The 18933-nt window shown below is 44.7% G+C and overlaps 1 protein-coding gene across 1 annotated transcript in view; it reads right to left on the reverse strand.

Moving 5' to 3' along the window:
* LOC147115647 (adhesion G protein-coupled receptor G7-like) overlaps positions 1–18933 on the reverse strand; it is a 125361-nt gene that overhangs the window by 78249 nt on the left and 28179 nt on the right. The window contains exons 5-6 of the mRNA XM_085990079.1: positions 9671–9777; positions 3540–3695 (exon numbers count right to left, since the gene is read on the reverse strand). Of these exons, the coding sequence (XP_085846205.1) occupies positions 3540–3695; positions 9671–9777 (263 nt within the window). The remainder of the gene's footprint in view (positions 1–3539; positions 3696–9670; positions 9778–18933) is intronic.

The following is an 18933-nucleotide window of genomic DNA, read 5'->3' on the forward strand; positions in this document are numbered from 1 at the left end:
TGATGATCTCTTTAAATAGCATTGATGGGGAGCCCTTCCTGCAGCTGAATGCATGTTCAGCTGTGTGTCTTTAAGAGAGGGCGGTAGCTGGAGCATTGAGGTCGAAAATGGCAGTGCTGGCAGCAAATCAGCGTTACACATCACAATCTGCCTACTCTGCATATTTCTGGTGCATGCTCCCACTGCTCACGGTAATGACCTCACAAAAATGGTGTCCCACGTGGTCCGCACCGGAAGTGTGCATGCACAGCGCGAAGGCCATTTTGGACACAAAACGGCACCCGTAGTGCTGAGAAAATGGGCGCTATGGAGCTGAATTACATGGCCTTTGTCTTATGTAATGAGACAGGGTTAAGTAGTAAACTCATAGTAAGGGATCCTCTGGAGAAGAGTGATCATAATATGATAGAATTTCACACTGAGTTCAAGAGTAACATACTTAAGTATGAAACTAGAGTATTAAACTTAAATAAAGCCAATTACATAGGTATGAGGGGTGAGTTGGCTAAGGTCGATTGGGAAATTAGATTAAAAGGTATGATGGTAGATAAGCAATGGCAATGTTTAAAGAACTATTTCATAATTCTCAATGAATATATATTCTATTAAGAAATAAAAACTCCACAAGAAAAGTGATCCATTTGTGGCTAACTAAAGTAGTTAAGGATAGTATTAGATCAATAGAAGAGGCTTATAATGTTTCTAAAAAGAGTAATAAGCCTGAGGATTGGGAGAGTTTTAGAAACCAGCAAAGGATGACCAAAAATTTATAAAGTGGGAAAAAATAAAATGAGAGTAAACTAGCAAGATATATAAAAACAGATTGTAAGAGCTTCTACAAGTATGTAAATAGGAAAAGAGTAGCGAAAGTACATATAGGTCCCTTAGAGGCTGAGACAGGAGAAATTATAATGGGGAATAAGGAACTGGCAGAGACGTTAAACCAATATTTTGCATCTGTCTTCATAATAGAAGACACAAAACACATACCACAAATAGTGGGGAACCAAGGGTCTAATTAGAGTGAGGAACTTAAAGTAATTAATATTAGTAAAGAAAAAGTACTGGAGAAATTAATGGGACTAAAAGCTGACAAATCCCATGGACCTGGTGTCCTACATCCAAGGGTGGCAAAAGAGGTGGCTGCAGAGATATTGGATGTATTGGTTGCGATCTTCCAAAATTCCCTAGATTCTAGAACAGTCCCAGTGGATTCGAAGGTAGCAAGGAAGGAGAAAGAGAGAAAACAGGGAACTACAGGCCAGTTAGCCTGACACCAGTCGTCAGGAAAATGCTGGAATCCATTAATAAGGAAGTGGTAACAGGGCACTTAGAAATCATAATATGATTAGGCAGAGTCAACATGGTTTTATGAAAGGGAAATTGTGTTTGACAAATTTATTAGAGTTTTTTGAGGATGTAACTAGCAGGGTAGATAAAAGGGAACCAGTGGTTGTAGTATATTTGGCATTCGATAAGGTGCCACATAAAAGGTTGTATACAAGATAAAGGCTCATGGGGTTGGGGGTAAAATATTAGCATGGATAGAGGATTGGTTAAAGGACAGAATCCAGAGCGTAGGAATAAACGGGTCATTTTCAGGTTGTTAGGCTGTTACTAGTGGGGTGCTGCAAGGATCAGTGCTTGGGCCTCAGCTATTTGCAATGGCCCATATTTTCTGACCCCCACGGGTGAGTACGAGGTGTGTACGCGCCCATAGGGGCCGCGCAAGTTCCGGGTTTAGGCATGTGAAGCACATGCGCTGAAACCCGGAACTTGCGATCTGTCAAGAATTCTCTCGACAGATGCAACACATGCGCAAGAAAAGGGCCTCTGCGGGTCGAGAGTTGCGCTATTTGCTCAACTTCCGCCCGCTGAAAAGCCATAGAATTCTTCGCCTGGTAAAAGCAGATGTAAGGCCTGCTTTTACCAGCATAAGAGTTTCAAAAAAATAGAAAATTAAAATTTTATCACTCACTAATAAATTAAAAACCCTGTCCAATAAGGTAAGTTTATATTAAGCTCTGTTAAAACATATTAAAAAAAAACTTTTTAATTAAATTTTTGTTTAACATATTTAATTAAATGCCATTTTAATTAATTTTATATATGTAATGGTTTTTCTTTCTTTATTTCAGTGTGTTGGTGCATTTTTGTAGTCATCCCCATTCATACTTTTGACAGTTCCATGTGTACGGACCTGTCAAAAGTATGAAGGGGGATTCCCTTCTTCCATTGGTTGAGCTAGCCCACATGATCCCAGGGGCGCTTGCGATACATGGGATACATGGGCCTCTGCACATTTCCAGGAGGATTGGCCCAGGATCAGAAGCCTCCGTATGTCTGGGACCAGCAGGTAGGTTCGTAGATGTTTTGCTGCCCGCAGGAAGCCTCTGATCGGAAATTCAGGGCCAATGTATATTAATGACTTAGATGAAGGGACCAACTGTAATGTATCCGAGTTTGCTGACGATATAAAGCTAGGTGAGAAAGTAAGCTGTGAGGAGGAGTCAAAGAGTCTGCAAAAGGTTATAGACAGGTTAAGTGAGTAGGCAAGAAGTTGGCAGATGGAGTATAATGTGGGGAAATATGAGGTTATTCACTTTGGTAGAAAGAAAAGAAAAACAGAATATTTTAAAATGGTAGAGCTATTAAATATTGGTGTTCAGAGGAATTTGAGTGTCCTTGTACATGCCACACAGAAAGCTAACATGTAGATACAACAAGCAGTTAGTAAGGCAAATGGAATGTTAGCCTTTATTGCAAGAGTGTTGGAGTACAAGAGTAAGGAAGTCTTGCTGCAATTGTACAGGGCTTTGGTGAGACCACACCTGGAGTACCGTGCACAGGTTTGGTCTCCGTACATAAGGAAGGATATACTTGCCTTAGAGAGGGTGCAACAAAGTTTCAGTAGATTGATTCCCGGGATGAGTGGGTTTTCCTATGAGGAGAGATTGAGTAGGATGGGCCTATACTCTCTGGAGTTTAGAAGTTTAGAAGAATGAGAGGTGACCTCATTGAAACATTGAAGATTCTGAGAGGGATTGACAGAGTAGATGCTGAGCGGTTGTTTCCCCTGGCTGGAGATTCTACAACTAGGGAGCATAGTATCAGGATAAGGGGTCAGCCATTTAGGACTGAGATGAGGAGAAATTTCCTCACTCAGAGGATCATGAATCTTTGGAATTCTCTACCCGAGAGGGCTGTGGATGCTCAGTCATTGAGTATATTCAATTCTGAGATCAATAGTTTTCTGGACTCTAAGGGAATCAAGGGATATGACGATAGGGCTGGAAAGTGGAGTTGAGGTCGATGATCAGCCATGATCTTATTGAATGGCGGAGTAGGCTCGAGGGGTTGTATGGCCTACTCTTGCTCCTAATTCTTATGTTTAAAAAAGTTTCTGACTTGTATTGTGCTGAAAATTACAACATCAAACTGGTCATTAATCTTTCAATAGAACTGTATTAAGCTTGGTGCAGTAAACAAGCAAATGAACTTCATTTGCTTCTTTTTCATTTTAAATATATATAACTGACCTTTTCATTTAACTGTGCAGGGTTACTCATTATTGTCGTGAGAATTCTCGTCGTTGAGTTAACTTCTTTCACGGTTAAACTTTTTGGCTGTGACGTCAGTGCCACAATTTGTCTTGCAGCTTGGTCCACATCGATATTTGTACTACTCAAATTACCCTGTGTGAAAAATAATGGCAAATAGAAATAAACTTAAAATTCTGGAAATACACAACAGGTTTAACAGCAAATGAAAATAAAACAGATGTTAATATTTCAGGTGGCAATCTCCATCAGAACTGAAATAAGCTGGCAAAACTGCCCCCTTTATAGGACTAACCAAAATAAAGTGCGAAAGGGAAAACAGGTAATGTCAAAAGTACAGATACACTAACTACTACTACAAAAGGGCAGGTACTGGACTTAATGGCCCGGATATTGCAGTAGAAATAATGGTGAGACTATCAGCACTCACCGTTATTATGCAGTACATCGGACAGCAACTTCCAGCATCCACACATGTGCAGTTAAACGCGGAAATCTGGAAGTTGCTGTCCGAGTTGCCCTGCTCCTCCACAAGCTTCACTACAACAGTACCTCATCAAGAGACTCGCCATTAAAACACATGAAGGGCATGACATTGTGGTACTTACTCACTAGATACCCACTAAACACGCCAGAAAAAGTTAGGGTTTTTCCGTTCAAGTATAAGTGAAATTTTAGCAGCATGATAAGTCTTAATTACTACCAAACAACTTCTCTGGCACTGAAAATGTACTTTTACAAGTGTAGAGTCTCATTCCTTCAGATTTTAATTATTGTTGGAGATTTAATAAAAATTAAAAACTAAAATGAAAAAATAAACATTTTACTTTTTCTTTCTGTCTCTTTTATCTCTCTCTCTCTCTTGATCCCATTTTGCTTTCTGATCATGATTTTACATTGAATTCATTATTCTAACTTACACTTCCTGGTTCAGACTCTGCGTGACTCAGTAAGGATTCTTCAATCTGATTGGTTGAAGAGACACACCGTTGCTTGCCCTGTTCACACAGGTCCCAGATCCCCTGAGAGGACAGGGCACTGAAATGGATTTCTAATTACCACGCAAAAGCCCATGGAAAGTTGGTGGGCAGCTGTAAGCGTAATGAACAGCGAACGCAGTTTGTTTGCCGCTGACCGCAAAATCCGGACCAATACCTTGTATACAGATTTTTTTTAAACTGAAAAGAGGTCATACTGCTAAAAGCTTTAACAAAGTTACCTCAATCGGGCTATGGGAAAGATTGTTAAAAATAGGTAAGAGAGATCCAGAATGGAAAGAACATGTAGAATGTGAATGAGAATCTGTCGAGAAAATCATTGAGACAATGTAAGTCTGAAGCTGCTAAGGCCTGAGTTGAGCATGTTTGGAGCAATGTCAGAGGGACGGTTGAAGTAAGGATCATGCTTGAAGATAAAAAAGAGTTGTTTAACAAAATGGTCATCCAGTTTTTGTGTTGGTTTCCCATCTCCACACTGTGAACAGCAAATATGTATACTAGATTGCATGGGAGCAAGTGAATGGGCAGCCATTTCATCCACAGTTGCATAGGTAAGTGCCTCCAGAAGAACAGGCAGTGGTACAGGTGATAGGAGTGAACAGGGGTGTGGTATAAGTAACTATCCCTCTGGACATTAGAGAGGGGAAGGAAAGGATAAATGTATTGGGTGCTGAAATCATGGGGTAAAATGATGGATGCAAAGTTTGGTGGGATGGAAGGTGAGGACAGGAGGATTGTTGTCAGAGGAGGAAGAGTGAAAGCACAGGCATGGGAAAGGAGACAGCTATGATCCGCTTTGACCACAGACAAAGGAAAATATTGGTAAAAGAATAAAAAACATTTCAGAGGCCTTGACTAGAAATTTCATCAGAGCTGCTCTCGCTCCACCATTTGTGTAAACTGAGCTTCCACCACACTTCCAGTGAAGTTTTGGCGGCAGAGCAAGAACAGCTCTAAGGAACTTCCTGGCCCTTGGCATGGAAAGTGTGGATATCAGAGAATAAACATAAGTGGAAAAACTGAGAGGAAAATATAGAGTTTTTGCATAATGGGGATGGAAAAAGCGAAGAGCAAGAAGGGGAGGAACGTTTCATAGATGGACCTTGTAAAGGTAAGGAACAGGTGGAATATAATGAATAGTTAATTAATTTCTCCAGAGTCTTTGAGAGTAGGAAGACCACCAACTGTCTCCAATGTTGCAGAGGAAGGGGTCAGGGAAAGGGCCCGAGTAGGAATGGAACAAGGAGAACATAAATAAGAACATAAGATGTAGGAGCAGGAGTAGATCATTTGGCCCCTCGAGCCTGCTCCACCATTCAATAAGATCATGGCTGATCTGATTTTGGCCTCAACTCCACTTCCCTGCCCGCTCCCCATAACCCTTGACTCCCTTAACATTCAAAAATCTGTCTATCTCCATCTTAAATATATTAAATGACCCAACCTCCCCAGCTCTCTTCAGAAGAGAATTCCAAAGATTCACAACCCTCAGAGAAGAAATTCTCTTCATTTCCGATTTAAAAGGGTGCCCCCTTATTCTGACATTATGCCCCCTAGTTCTAGATTCCCCCACAAGGGGAAACATCCTCTCTGCATCTACCCTGTCAAGCCCCTTCAGAATCTTATATATTTCAATAAGATCCCCTCTCATTCTTCTCAACTCCAATGAACATAGGCCCAACCTGCTCAACCTTTCTTCATAAGACAACCCCTTCATCTCCGGAATCAACCTTGCGAACCTTCTCTGAACTGCCTCCAATGCAAGTATATCCTTCCTTAAATAAGGAGACCAAAGCTGTATGCAGTACTCCAGGGGTGGTCTCACCAACACCCTGTACAGTTGTAACAGGACTTCCCTGCTTTTATACTCCATTCCCTTTGCAATAAAGGCCAACATTCCATTTGCCTTTCTAATTACTTGCTGTACCTGCATGCTAACTTTTTGTGATTCATGTACAAGGACCCCCAGATCCCTCTGTACCTCAGCATTTTGTAATCTTTCCCCATTTAAATAATAATTTGCTTTTTTATTTTTCCTACCAAAGTGGATAACCTCGCATTTTCCCACATTAAACTCCATCTGCCAGATTTTTGCCCACTCACTTAGCCTATCTATATCCCTTTGGAGATTCTTTGCGTCCTCCACACAATTTACTTTCCCACCTATCTTTGTATCATCAGCAAATTTGGCTACATTACACACTGTCCCTTCATCCAAGTCATTAATATAGATTGTAAATAGTTGAGGCCCCAGCACTGATTCCTGCGGCACCCCACTAGTTACAGTTTGCCAACCTGAAAATGACCCATTTATCCCGACTCTCTGTTTTCTGTTTGTGAGCCAATCCTCTATCCATACTAATATATTACCCCCAACCCCATGAGCTCTTATCTTGTGCAGTAATCTTTTATGTGGCACCTTATCGAATGCCTTCTGGAAATCTAAATACATGACATCTACTTGTTCCCTTTTATCCACCCTGCTCGTTACATCCTCAAAGAATTCCAGCAAATTTGTCAAACATGATTTCCCTTTCATAAAACCACGCTGACTCTGCTTGACTATATTATGATTTTCCAAATGTCCTGCTACCACTTCCTTAATGATGGACTCCACCATTTTCCCAATGACAGATGTTAGGCTAACTGGTCAATAGTTGCCTGCTTTCTGTCTCCCTCCTTTCTTAAATAGGGGCATTACATTTGCAGTTTTCCAGTCCGCTGGGACCTCTCCAGAATCCAGGGAATTTTGGTAGATTACAACCAATGCATCCACTATCTCTGCAGCCACCTCTTTTAAGACTCTAGGATGCAGGCCATCAGGTCCAGGGGACTTGTCCACATTTAGCCCCATTAGTTTGCCTAGTACTTTCTCTCTAGTAATAGTGATTGTTTTAAGTTCCCCCCCCCCACCCCAATAGTCCCTTGATTATCCATTATTGGGATGCTTTTAGTGTCTTCTACCATGAAGACCGATACAAAATATTTGTTCAAAGTCTCCGCCATTTCCCTGTTTCCCATTATTAATTCCTCAGACTCATCCTCTAGGGGACCAACGTTTACTCTCTTCCTTTTTATATACCTGTAGAAGCTCTTGCTGTCTGTTTTTATATTTCTTGCAAGCTTACTCTCATAAGCTATCTTCTCTCTCTATCATTATTTTAGTCGTCCTTTGCCGATTTTTAAAAATTTCCCAATCCTCTGGCCTTTCACTATTCTTCGCAACATTGTACACATTTGTTTTCAATTTGATACAATCCTTTACTTCCTTAGTTGGTTCATCCTTCTCTTAAAGTCTTTCTTTCTCTCTGGAATATATCTTTGCTGAGAGTTATGAAATATCTCCTTAAATGTTTGCCACTGCTTTTCTACAGCCTTACCTTGTAATATATTTTCCCAGTCCACTTTAACCAAGTCTGCCTTCATACCTTTGTAATTACCTTTGTTTAAGTTCAGGACACTAGTTGGAGACCTAGCTTTCTCACCCTCAGACTGAATTTGAAATTCTACCACGCTATGATCACTCTTCCCAAGAGGATCCTTCACTTCGAGATCATTAATTAATCCAGCCTCGTTACACATTACCAGATCTAAAATAGTCTTCTCCCTGGTTGGATCCACAACATATTGTTCTAAGAAGCCATCCCGTATACACTCTAAGAACGCTTCCTCAAGTCTACCTTTGCCAATTTGCTTTGTCCAATCAATATGAAGATTAAAATCTCCCATGATTATAGTTGTACCTTTCTTACAAGCCTCTATTATTTCTTAATTTATACTCTGTCCTACAGTGTGGCTACTGTTTGGGGGCCTGTAGATCACTCCCACCAGTGACTTCTTACCCTTATTATTTCTTATCTCCACCCAAACTGATTCTACGTCTTGATCTTCTAGGCCAATATCATTTCCCATTACTGACCTCATCCCTTATTAACAGAGCTACACCACCTCCTTTTCCTTTTTGCCTATCCTTACAAAATGGCAAATACCCCTGAATATTCAGTTCCCAGCCTTGGTCACCTTGCAACCATGTTTCTGTAATGGCTATCAGATCTATGTTCCACATATCAGAAGAAAGTCTGTGGAGTTAGAAAAGAAGTTGCAGAGGTGGAGGACAAGTTCAGCCAAAGAGCAGAGGGTGATAATGTATATAGACTGGTTGGGTATCTGCTCAAATGAAAAGCACAGAGCCTGGTGAGAGATGAATATGTGAAGGTCCCGTACATCTATGGCGAAGAGCAGACAATTGGAGGTAGAGGAATTCCTGAGCCCTGAGGGGAGGGAATGGTACCAATTTATGGGAATGAGGGGGTGAATTTGGAGTGGGAACTAGTCAGGCTGCGTGTCATTTTTCTATTGTTTCCAAATTTTGTTGGAAGTATGGGCAGGTGCTTCTTGTGACCCACCCCTTCCGTGCAGTCAACGCAGGAAGTTACCTGACTGGGAGGATGTGTCGTCCATCAGAACTCGTGCCAGTTCCACCTCATTTGCCACATCACAATGTACGTCTGCATTAAACAAGCATACTTCTTTTCCAGGACCTGATTTTAGCAGAGGTAGGGCCACTGAATTGAGCAAAGGTTGCCTTCCCGTCGATTATCATTCGGTAAGCAGCAAAATTAAAATCTGGGTACTTTATCAAAGACCTTTAAAGACCTTCAGTTGGCGCGACCAGCCCTCATATGCTGCAGGCAGATCCCAAAGTGAAATTCCTTTCCCCACTGAGGTGGGCACCCCATAACACTGTACTCGAACGTACACCTGCCTGCATTATGCTAATGCATCTGACTCCGGATTTAGGAAGGGGTCCGGGCCACATCCGTGGAGCAGGCAAATGATAGTCCACTCTACATCAGATCTGCCCCCGAAGGCCCTCCAGAGATATTTAAAGTGAAATGATCATCTACTTTATTATAAAAAGTTACAAAGAATTTACAGCACAGAAACAGGCCACTGGGCCCAACTGGCCTAAGCCGACGTTTACGCTCCACATAAGCTTCCTCCCACCCTTAATAATGGCTAGTGAGTCATTCATATTACATACATATAATAATATTATATTTAATCCTGTTCATATTCATTTATTGTTTACAGTTTGATATTTGCACTTACCAAGATGTTTATCAGATTCATATCACAATCATTCAGAGTTGGAATAGTCAGAACCAAGCTTCCATTATCCAAACGAGTACATTGTCTTGTCGCAAGTTGTAATCCAGCTTGTCCAAATGAAAAGTAATAAATTGGCTGTTTTTATAATTGTATTAATTAAATATGATACAACCATCTGAAACTGTGGCCAAAACAATTCACGAAGATAGGAAGACATGTATTTTTGCCTTTTGTCTATTTTGAAAGGCAGTATATACAAATAAAGATTGAGGCAATAATTTGAGGCATTTTCTCTAATTTCCTGCAAAGAAGTTGTGGGCTACTGAGGATATGTATTGGTACTCTGTTGCTAAAAATGATCATAAAGTTATTTTAAAATTATTTACATGCTTCTGATAGTCCCTGAAGGCATTCTTCTCCCAATTCATGCTGGCACTCTTCACCCATTCTCCCTTCACCTATTCCTCCAATTCACTGACGCTCTTTTTCTTACACCCTATTTCATGTCATTTTTCTCATCTCCCCCTTCCTAGTTCATCCTGGCACTCTCCTTCTCCCTATTTGCCAGTTCATGGTGGCACTTTTCTCCTCCTCCATTCCAGTTCATGCTGGTACTCTTCTCCAGTCTACCCCCTCAGAGTGCCACTTTACTGATTCTCACTCCCATTCCCCCCACCACCCCCCCCCCCCCCACCACGAGTACATGAGGGCACACTGTTGGACATTGTGAAAGTTAAAAGTTGAACAATCTAATTTTTTTGTATCCTGGATTAACAGGCTTTCTGATATAAACAGGATAGCTTTGAAGTGTAGTAAAAGGAATGCATTGCTTGTTTTCTGAGATGTAAAGTGCTTGTGTAAGGGAATAAGTGTTAGTAATGACGTTACCCATGAGTAGTTTAGTTTTAGGGTAATAAACAGGGGTAAGAGGGATCCATTAGATACAGATAGCAATTGGTAAAGCTTTTACTTCAAAGATGCTAGAAAATGTTAGGTCAGGAAGTCTCATGCAGGGGAAGTGGTCTGTTTTGAAAGGATTTGGGGAATACAGCCTTATCTATTACATTTTCCTTTGATGTAGTCAAAATATATCTATATATATAAAAGACCTCTTCTGTCTGTCTGTCCGTTCTCTATACGTTTGAAAGTTATAGAGCGTACCTACACGCGTGTTACATCAAAAGAAAGCTTACGATAGGCGTATTTACTTTTCGGTGAGACAAAAATTGTGCCGACGGTATCCAAAAAACGTTCAAAATTCCGCTCATTATCCGCTCATTAGCATTGAGTGACTATGATGTCAGAGCAGTTTTTGTGCTGTCATAAAGAAATCAATGCTTTCACTGTGCCCAGCCTACTCAGCTGGGGTGACTCGGGCCGGGCCACTTCCTCTCTTCTCTATCTCTCCCCAGTCTCTCTCTCCCTTCCCCATCTCTCTCTCTCTCCCCCAGTCTCTCTCTCTCTCTCTCTCCCAGTCTCTCTCCCCCAGTCTCTCTCTCTCTCCCCCCTCAGTCTCTCTCTCTCTCTCTCTTTCTCTCTATCTCCCCATTCTCTCTCTCTCTCAATTCAATTCAATTCAATTCAATTCAAATCGCTTTATTGGCATGACAAGTTACATCTTATGTTGCCAATGCATCAGAAAACATTCATGTTTGTTCACAAAAATACAGATCTATCCATACAGTGTATAAACAGATATATCCCTGAGTGTATAAATATACTTTCATATAATTTATATATACTCTTTTCTTATATTTAGTGGTTGTCCCTCTGTTTATGGCAAGCTGTAACATAGTGTGCCGCTAGTGTTACGCAATTTCTCTCTTCCCCTAGTAGGTATGGGAGTTTTTGGTCGTCATTCAAATTTCTGAATTCCGGGCATATTTTTGTGAATTTTGGGTAGAAATTCTCCCTTATGCCCTGATATTTTCTACAAGCTGTGGGGAAGTGCATCTCTGTCTCCACCGCTCCCTGACTGCAGTGAGAGCATATCCTGTCCTCTCTTGGTAGCCGGGTCTGTCTGTCTACCTTTTTCGATCGCCAGGTTATGTTCACTAAGTCTCTCTCCCCCACTCTCTCTCTCTCCCCCACTCTCTCTCTCTCCCCCACTCTCTCTCTCTCTCTCCCCCACTCTCTCTCTCTCTCTCTCCCCCACTCTCTCTCTCTCTCTCCCCCACTCTCTCTCTCTCTCTCCACCACTCTCTCTCTCTCTCTCCCCCCACTCTCTCTCCCCAGTCTCTCTCTCTCTCCCCAGTCTCTCTCTCTCTCTCCCCCACTCTCTCTCTCTCTCTCCCCACCACTCTCTCTCTCTCTCTCCCCACCACTCTCTCTCTCTCTCTCCCCACTCTCTCTCTCTCTCTCCCCCACTCTCTCTCTCTCCCCAGTCTCTCTCTCTCTCCCCCTCAGTCTCTCTCTCTCCCCAGTCTCTCTCTCTCTCTCTCCCCCAGTCTCTCTCCCCAGTCTCTCTCCTCTCTCTCCCCCAGTCTCTCTACTCTCTCTCCCTCCCCTGTCTCTCTCTCTACCCCAGTCTCTCTCTCTCCCCCTCAGTCGCTCTCTCTCTCCCCCCCCAGTCTCTCTCTCTATCGCCCCAGTCTCTCTCTCTCCCTATCTCCCCGTCTCTCTCTCTCCCTCTCTCCCCCCAGTTTCTCTACTCTTTCTCTCTCCCCGTCTCTCTCTCTCTCTCCCCCCAGTCTCTCTCTCTCTCCTTCCCTCTCTGTCTCTGTCTGTCTCTCTCTCCTTCCCTCTCTCCTTCCCTCTCTCTCTCTCCTTCCCTCTCCAAACCGGGCGATACCGAATTTCTAGCCCTCTCCCTCTCCCCCCAATCTCTCTCTCTCTCTCCCCATCTCTTTATCTCTCTCTCTGTCTCCCAGTCTCTCTCTCTCTGTCTCCCAGTCTCTCTATCTCTTCCCCCGTCTCTCTTTCTCTCTCTCTCTCCCCCAGTTTCTCTCTCTCTCCCCGTCTCTCTCTCTCTCCCCCCTCAGTCTCTCTCTCTCTCTCTCTATCTCCCAGTCTCTCTCTCTCCCCAGTCTCCCAGTCTCTCTCTCTCCTCCAGACTCTCCCTCCTCCAGTCTCTCTCTCCCAGTCTCTCTCTCTCTCTCTCTGTCTCTCTCTCTCCTCCAGTCTCTCCCTCCTCCAGTCTCTCTCTCTCTCCCCCCATCTCTCTCTCGCTCCCCGTCTCTCTATCTCTCTCTCTCCCCAGTCTCTCTCTCCTGTTAAGTCTGTGCGTTCCAGTTGTATTAAGATTAATTACTGACACAGACTACAAGAATAAAGTTCAACAGGTCTTTACTAGTTGGAGGTCAGGACTATACGAAATACAATATCACTACACAGTACTTATATACCGGTGGTCACCACCGGTATTACGTATACAGCAGCCAGAGAAAGTAGTACATCTCTTAAGGTGGAACAGGCTTAAGTTCTCTTAAGGTGGAACAGGTTACATACACCACAATCCTCCCTTTTTAGCTTAACAGTCATATCCCCACTTAACATAACATCATAACATATATACATATATAACTTCAGGTATAAACAGTTCAAAGGTTCAGTCTCTCAGGAGGCCTTCTGATTCGGTTTGGATAACGCCTTTCAGTGGTCTCTGATTCTTGTTGCTGAGGTGACTCTTCTTGTTGGTTTCCTATGTATTGGACGTCATCATCAGGTACAGTCCCTGCCGAGGTAGATGCTTCAGGTTCATTAACGTCTTCCACAGTTGTCTCTGTCGCAACCATGGGTTCGACCCTTGCTCTTGATTCTACCAGTTGATCCGCATGACGCCTTATCACATTGTTACCAATATCTACTGTGTACATCAGAGGTCCTTGTCTGGCCCGAATTGTTCCGGACTGCCATTTTTCGTTTCCATAGCCCCTTGCCAACACTGGTTGTCCTACGTCGAAACTTCGAGTGGACTTGTTATTAATATGCCGGAACTGTTTGTTTTCCACTTCCCTCCGCACATTTGGTTTTAACAAGTCCAACCTGGACCGCAACCTCCTGTTATAAAACATCATGGCAGGACTTTGGTTAGTCACTGCATGAGCGGCGTTTCGATATGCCATTAGGAAATTGTCCACCTTGTGTTGTAACGGAATCTGATCATCGTTCATGGCCTTTATTGCCTTTTTGAATGTTTGGACAAATCTCTCGGCCAACCCGTTTGTCGCCGGATGATATGGGGCAGAGGTATAATGTTTCACCCCATTCTTCTTTAAGAATTTTTGGAATTCTTCCAACACGAACTGTGGTCCGTTGTCCGACCATATCTGTTCTGGCAATCTGTTCCTTGCGAATATTGTTCTTAACACCGCAATTGTCTTTTCTGAAGTAGTGGTATTCATCTTGATCACTTCTGGCCATTTGGAATGTGTGTCCACCGCAATTAGGAACATGGAGTCCATGAATGGACCAGCAAAGTCAATATGTACGTGTTGCCATGGGGCTGAAGGCCATTCCCATGGGTGTAGCGGTGCGATCGGAGGTGCATTTTGCACTTTTTGGCACCCAGCGCAGCTTTTTGTCAACTCCTCTATCTGTTGGTCAATGCCCGGCCACCATACATAAGCCCTAGCAAGACTTTTCATCTTAACTCCCCCCAGATGACCTTCATGCAGTTCATTTAGAACTCTTTCCCGTAACTTGGGAGGAATAATCACTCTTGTCCCGTACATCAAAGTACCATGGCAGACGGACAGCTGGTCTCGCCTTGCCGAGAATGCCAGTAACAGAGGATCACCATGTGTTGGCCATCCCTTCACTGTCACCTCGTAAACTCGGGACAGTGTCGGGTCGTTCCTGGTTTCTCTTTCAATACTTGCATTGGTGACTGGTAAACACTCGATGGTCGAATGAAATAACTCAACAGGGTCAACTTTCGTCGTCTCTTCTGCTTCAGGTAGTGGCAGGCGCGACAGCCCATCAGCATTGCCATGCTGCTTTGTACCTTTGAATTCTATTTGATATTGATGTGCCCCTAGGAAAAGGGACCATCTCTGGAGTCGCTGTGCTGTCATCACCGAAACACCCTTCTTAGGGTTAAAAATGGATACCAACGGCTGATGGTCTGTCAGAAGTGTGAATTTTTGGCCCTGCAGGTAATGATTAAACTTCTTCACTCCCCATACAAGGCTGAGAGCCTCCCTATCGATCTGCGCATAGTTGCGCTCAGCGGAGGTCAATGATCTGGATGCAAACGCGACTGGCCTTTCCGTGCCATTTGGCAACTTGTGTGAGAGTACTGCCCCAATACCATATGGAGAAGCATCACAAGCCAACCGAATAGGCAGTGTCGGGTTGAAGTGAGCCAACACTTCCTCTGAGGTGATCAATTCTTTGCTTTTGCGAAATGCCTTCTTACAGTTTTCGCTCCATTCCCATGGCACCCCCTTCTGTAAAAGAGCGTTCAGCGGGTGCAGTACCGTGGGTAGATTCGGTAGAAACTTATGGTAATAGTTAATCAATCCCAGAAACGACCTCAACTGAGAGACATTATCCGGAGTGGGAGCCTTTACAACTGCCTCTATCTTGTCAGGAGACTTATGAAGCCCCTCCCGGTCAATGACATGACCACAGTACGAGATCCGCTTCTGAAAGAACTCACATTTCTGCCGATTAACTCTAAGTCCATACTCTTTCAGTCTGTTGAGCACCAGTTCCAAGTTTGCGAGGTGTTCTTCATCACCATCACCTGTAATCAGAATATCGTCCAGGTAACATTGTGTGCCTGGAATTCCCTGTAATACCTGCTCCATTACCCTCTGCCAAATTGCCGGAGCCGATGCCACTCCACAAACCAGCCTATTATACCGGTACAAACCTCTATGCGTGTTGATCGTGAGGTACTGGCGTGACTCTTCATCAACCTCCATCTGCAAGTACGCCTGCGCCAGGTCTATCTTGGTGAAGTGTTTCCCGCCAGACAACAAAGCAAAAATATCCTCAATCCGCGGAAGCGGATACTGCACCATGTGAAGCACCGGATTAACGGTGATCTTGAAATCTCCACAGATGCGAACCTTCCCTGGTTCTCCTGGCTTGTTGCTCGAAGGACGTTTCATAACGGGAACAATGGGCGTAGCCCACTCACTCCAATCTACCTTAGACAGTACACCTGAACGTTCTAGCGCTTCCAGTTCCGCTTCTACAGTAGGTCGTATTGCATAGGGTACCAGTCTGGCTTTGAAAAATTTTGGTTGTGCATGTTCATCAATCTTGATGTTTGCCGTAATTCCTTTCAGTGTTCCCAGTCCTTGCTGGAACACCTCTTTAGCATCATCCAATATTTTGGACAATCGTTTAGGTTTGACATCTGTTTCCCCGGAATCTACCGTTAGTGCTTTTAAGGAGTGCCAGTCCATATTCATTTTCCTAATCCACTCCCGTCCCAGTAGTGGTGGACCTCCTTCAGGTAGCACATATAAGTCCATTACTTGGCTTTCTTCGCCCTTGTGGGCCACTTCTACCTCTATCTTTCCGATGGGGTACACTCTTTGCCCCGTGTATGTTTTCAATATAATCTCCGTATCCCGTAGGGGAATATATTGGAATAACCTTTTGTAATCTTTCTTATTCATGACCGTCAATGCCGATCCAGTGTCCAATTCCATCTTTACTTGGACTCCTGCTATCTGAAGAGTGACCCAAATTGTCTGGAGATCTGCATCCTTACCAACGTTGTGTACTCTTAAGCTACCCAGTTCATTACTGCTAGCGTCTGAATCTGACTTCTGTTCATTCGAACTGTTCTTTGTCACCTTGTGCACCTTTATGTATTTTCCTTGCGGTGACTTTTTGTTGCTGGTCTTCTTTCCTGACCGGCATACTTTAGCTATGTGGCCAAGCCTGCCACACGTTCTGCATTCTTGGTTTTTAAACCAACACTGGTTCTGATCGTGTGTTGTCTTTCCACAACGATAACATTTTACAGTACTCAAACCCAATTTATTTGTACTTTGTTCTGGTGACCGTAGCTGCATTACTGCCGTGCCTCTCGCTGCGGCTTCGTGTGCTGCTGCCATAGTGACCGCTTTCTCAAGCGTCAGCTCATTCTCCTCGAGCAGTCGCTTTTGTGTATCTTCTTTTAATAATCCACACACAAATTTATCTCTTAGCGCGTCTGTCAGTCCCATTCCAAACTGACAGTACCTTGCCAGCTTACGCAATTCCATTAAATATTCAGCATTGCTTTCATCCTTCAGCTGCCTTCTGCTGTAAAATTTAAATCGTTCCGCTAGCATCAGCGGCGTGGGGTTTAGATGATTTTTCAGGACAGTAACAATCTCCTCGAACGTCTTATCCGCCGGTTCATCTGGTGATAAAAGGTGTTTCAATTGCCCGTATGTCTTCGCACCCATTAAGTTCAATAACGTTAGTGCTTTCTCTGCATCTGGGATTTTATTTGCTTTACAATAATTTTGTATGCGTTCTACATACATGGCCCAATCTTCGATGTCGCCATCAAAGGTATCAATGTTCCCATGTTTAGGCATCGTTGCAATTTATTTTATCCCAAGATGGCGGCTTCCCGCTCTTGTCTTCGTCCTCCGCCTACAAAATGGCGGTTTTCCCACGCTTGGCGGTCTTCACCCACTGGCTGCAATGGCGTTTGGCATGCCGCTGCTGCTCCCCTTTCCCAGCGGTTAGTAACTCCCCCGACGCTGTCTCCGCTTCACCGCGGCTCCCTCGGGCATTCGCGCTTCCCCGATGTCGCGCCTCGCAGCCCTTCTTGCAGCCCGGTTATTAGCACCGGCTGCGTTCGCCTTCACCGCGGCTCTTGCGCCTTCAGTCGCCCCAGACGCTGCGCCTTTTTGGCCCGAAAGCGGCCCGGCCCTTATCACCAGCCACGATCGATGTCCCCGTGCTGCGCCTTTCGGCCCGAATGCGGCCCGGCCCTTATCTCCAGTCGCGATCGATCTCACGGCCCTTATTCCTCCGTCTTCCTCCCCCCGTCTGTACAGCCAACGCGGCCGACTTTCTGCTCGCGTCGCTGACCGGCTTACCCACCACCGAGGTAGAAGGAAGATAGCTGGCTGCCGCTGATGGAGGCTTCGAGTTCAGGATGTCTTCTGCACTCCGGGTTCTCGATGCCTGCCGCGCGACGTGTCTTCCAGCAGGGTGATGAGGGTGGATGCCTCTCTTCGACGCCCGTTCTGTGGACGAAGCCGCCGTGGATATAAACTGCCGCAGGGTAAGAATCGGACTCGTCGCCACTGTTAAGTCTGTGCGTTCCAGTTGTATTAAGATTAATTACTGACACAGACTACAAGAATAAAGTTCAACAGGTCTTTACTAGTTGGAGGTCAGGACTATACTAAATACAATATCACTACACAGTACTTATATACCGGTGGTCAACACCAGTATTACGTATACAGCAGCCAGAGAAAGTAGTACATCTCTTAAGGTGGAACAGGTTACATACACCACATCTCCCTTCCCCGTCTCTCTCTCTCTCTCTCTCTCACTCCCCCAGTCTCTCTCTCTCTCTCCCCCGTCTCACTCTCCAGCCTCTCTCTCTCTCCCCCAGTCTCTCTCTCTCTCCCCCAGTCTCTCTCTCTCTCTCTCCCCAGTCTCTCTCCTCTCTCTCCCCCCAGTTTCTCTACTCTCTCTCTCCCATCTCTCTCTCTCTCTCCCGTCTCTCTCTCTCTCTCCCCCAGTCTCCCTCTCTCCCCGAGTCGCGCTCTCTCTCCCCCCTCAGTCTCTCTCTCTATCTCCCCAGTCTCTCTCTCTCTCTCTCTCCCCCCTCAGTCGCTCTCTCTCTCTTCCCCCAGTCTCTCTCTCTCTCTCTCCCAGTCTCTCTCCCCCCCAGTCTCTCTCTCTCCCCCCAGTCTCTCTCTCTCTCTCCTCCAATCTCTCTGTCCCCAGTCTCTCTCTCCCTCTCCCTCCACTCTCTCCCTCTTCCCCCAAGTCTCTCTCTCTCTCTCTCTCCCCATCTCTCTCTCTCCCCTCAGTCTCTCTCTCTCCCCCCCACCCCCCGGTCTCTCTCTCTCCACCCCCCAGTCTCTCTCTCACGCTCTCTCTCTCTCTCTCTCTCTCCCCACTCTCTCTCTCTCTCCCCAGTCTCTCACTCCCTTCCCCCATCTCTCCCCGTCTCTCTCCCCCGTTTCTTTCACCATCTCTCTCCCCCGTCTCTCTCCCCCGTCTCTCTCCCCCAGTCTCTCTCTCTCTCCCAGTCTCTCTCTCTATCTCCCCATTCTCTCTCTCTCCCCAGTCTCTCTCTCTCTCTCCCCAGTCTCTCTCCTCTCTCTCCCCCAGTTTCTCTA

This window comes from Somniosus microcephalus, chromosome 6, assembly GCF_052327205.1.
Source record: "Somniosus microcephalus isolate GS21.2 chromosome 6, FLI_Smic_1.0, whole genome shotgun sequence".
Taxonomy (NCBI): domain Eukaryota; kingdom Metazoa; phylum Chordata; class Chondrichthyes; order Squaliformes; family Somniosidae; genus Somniosus; species Somniosus microcephalus.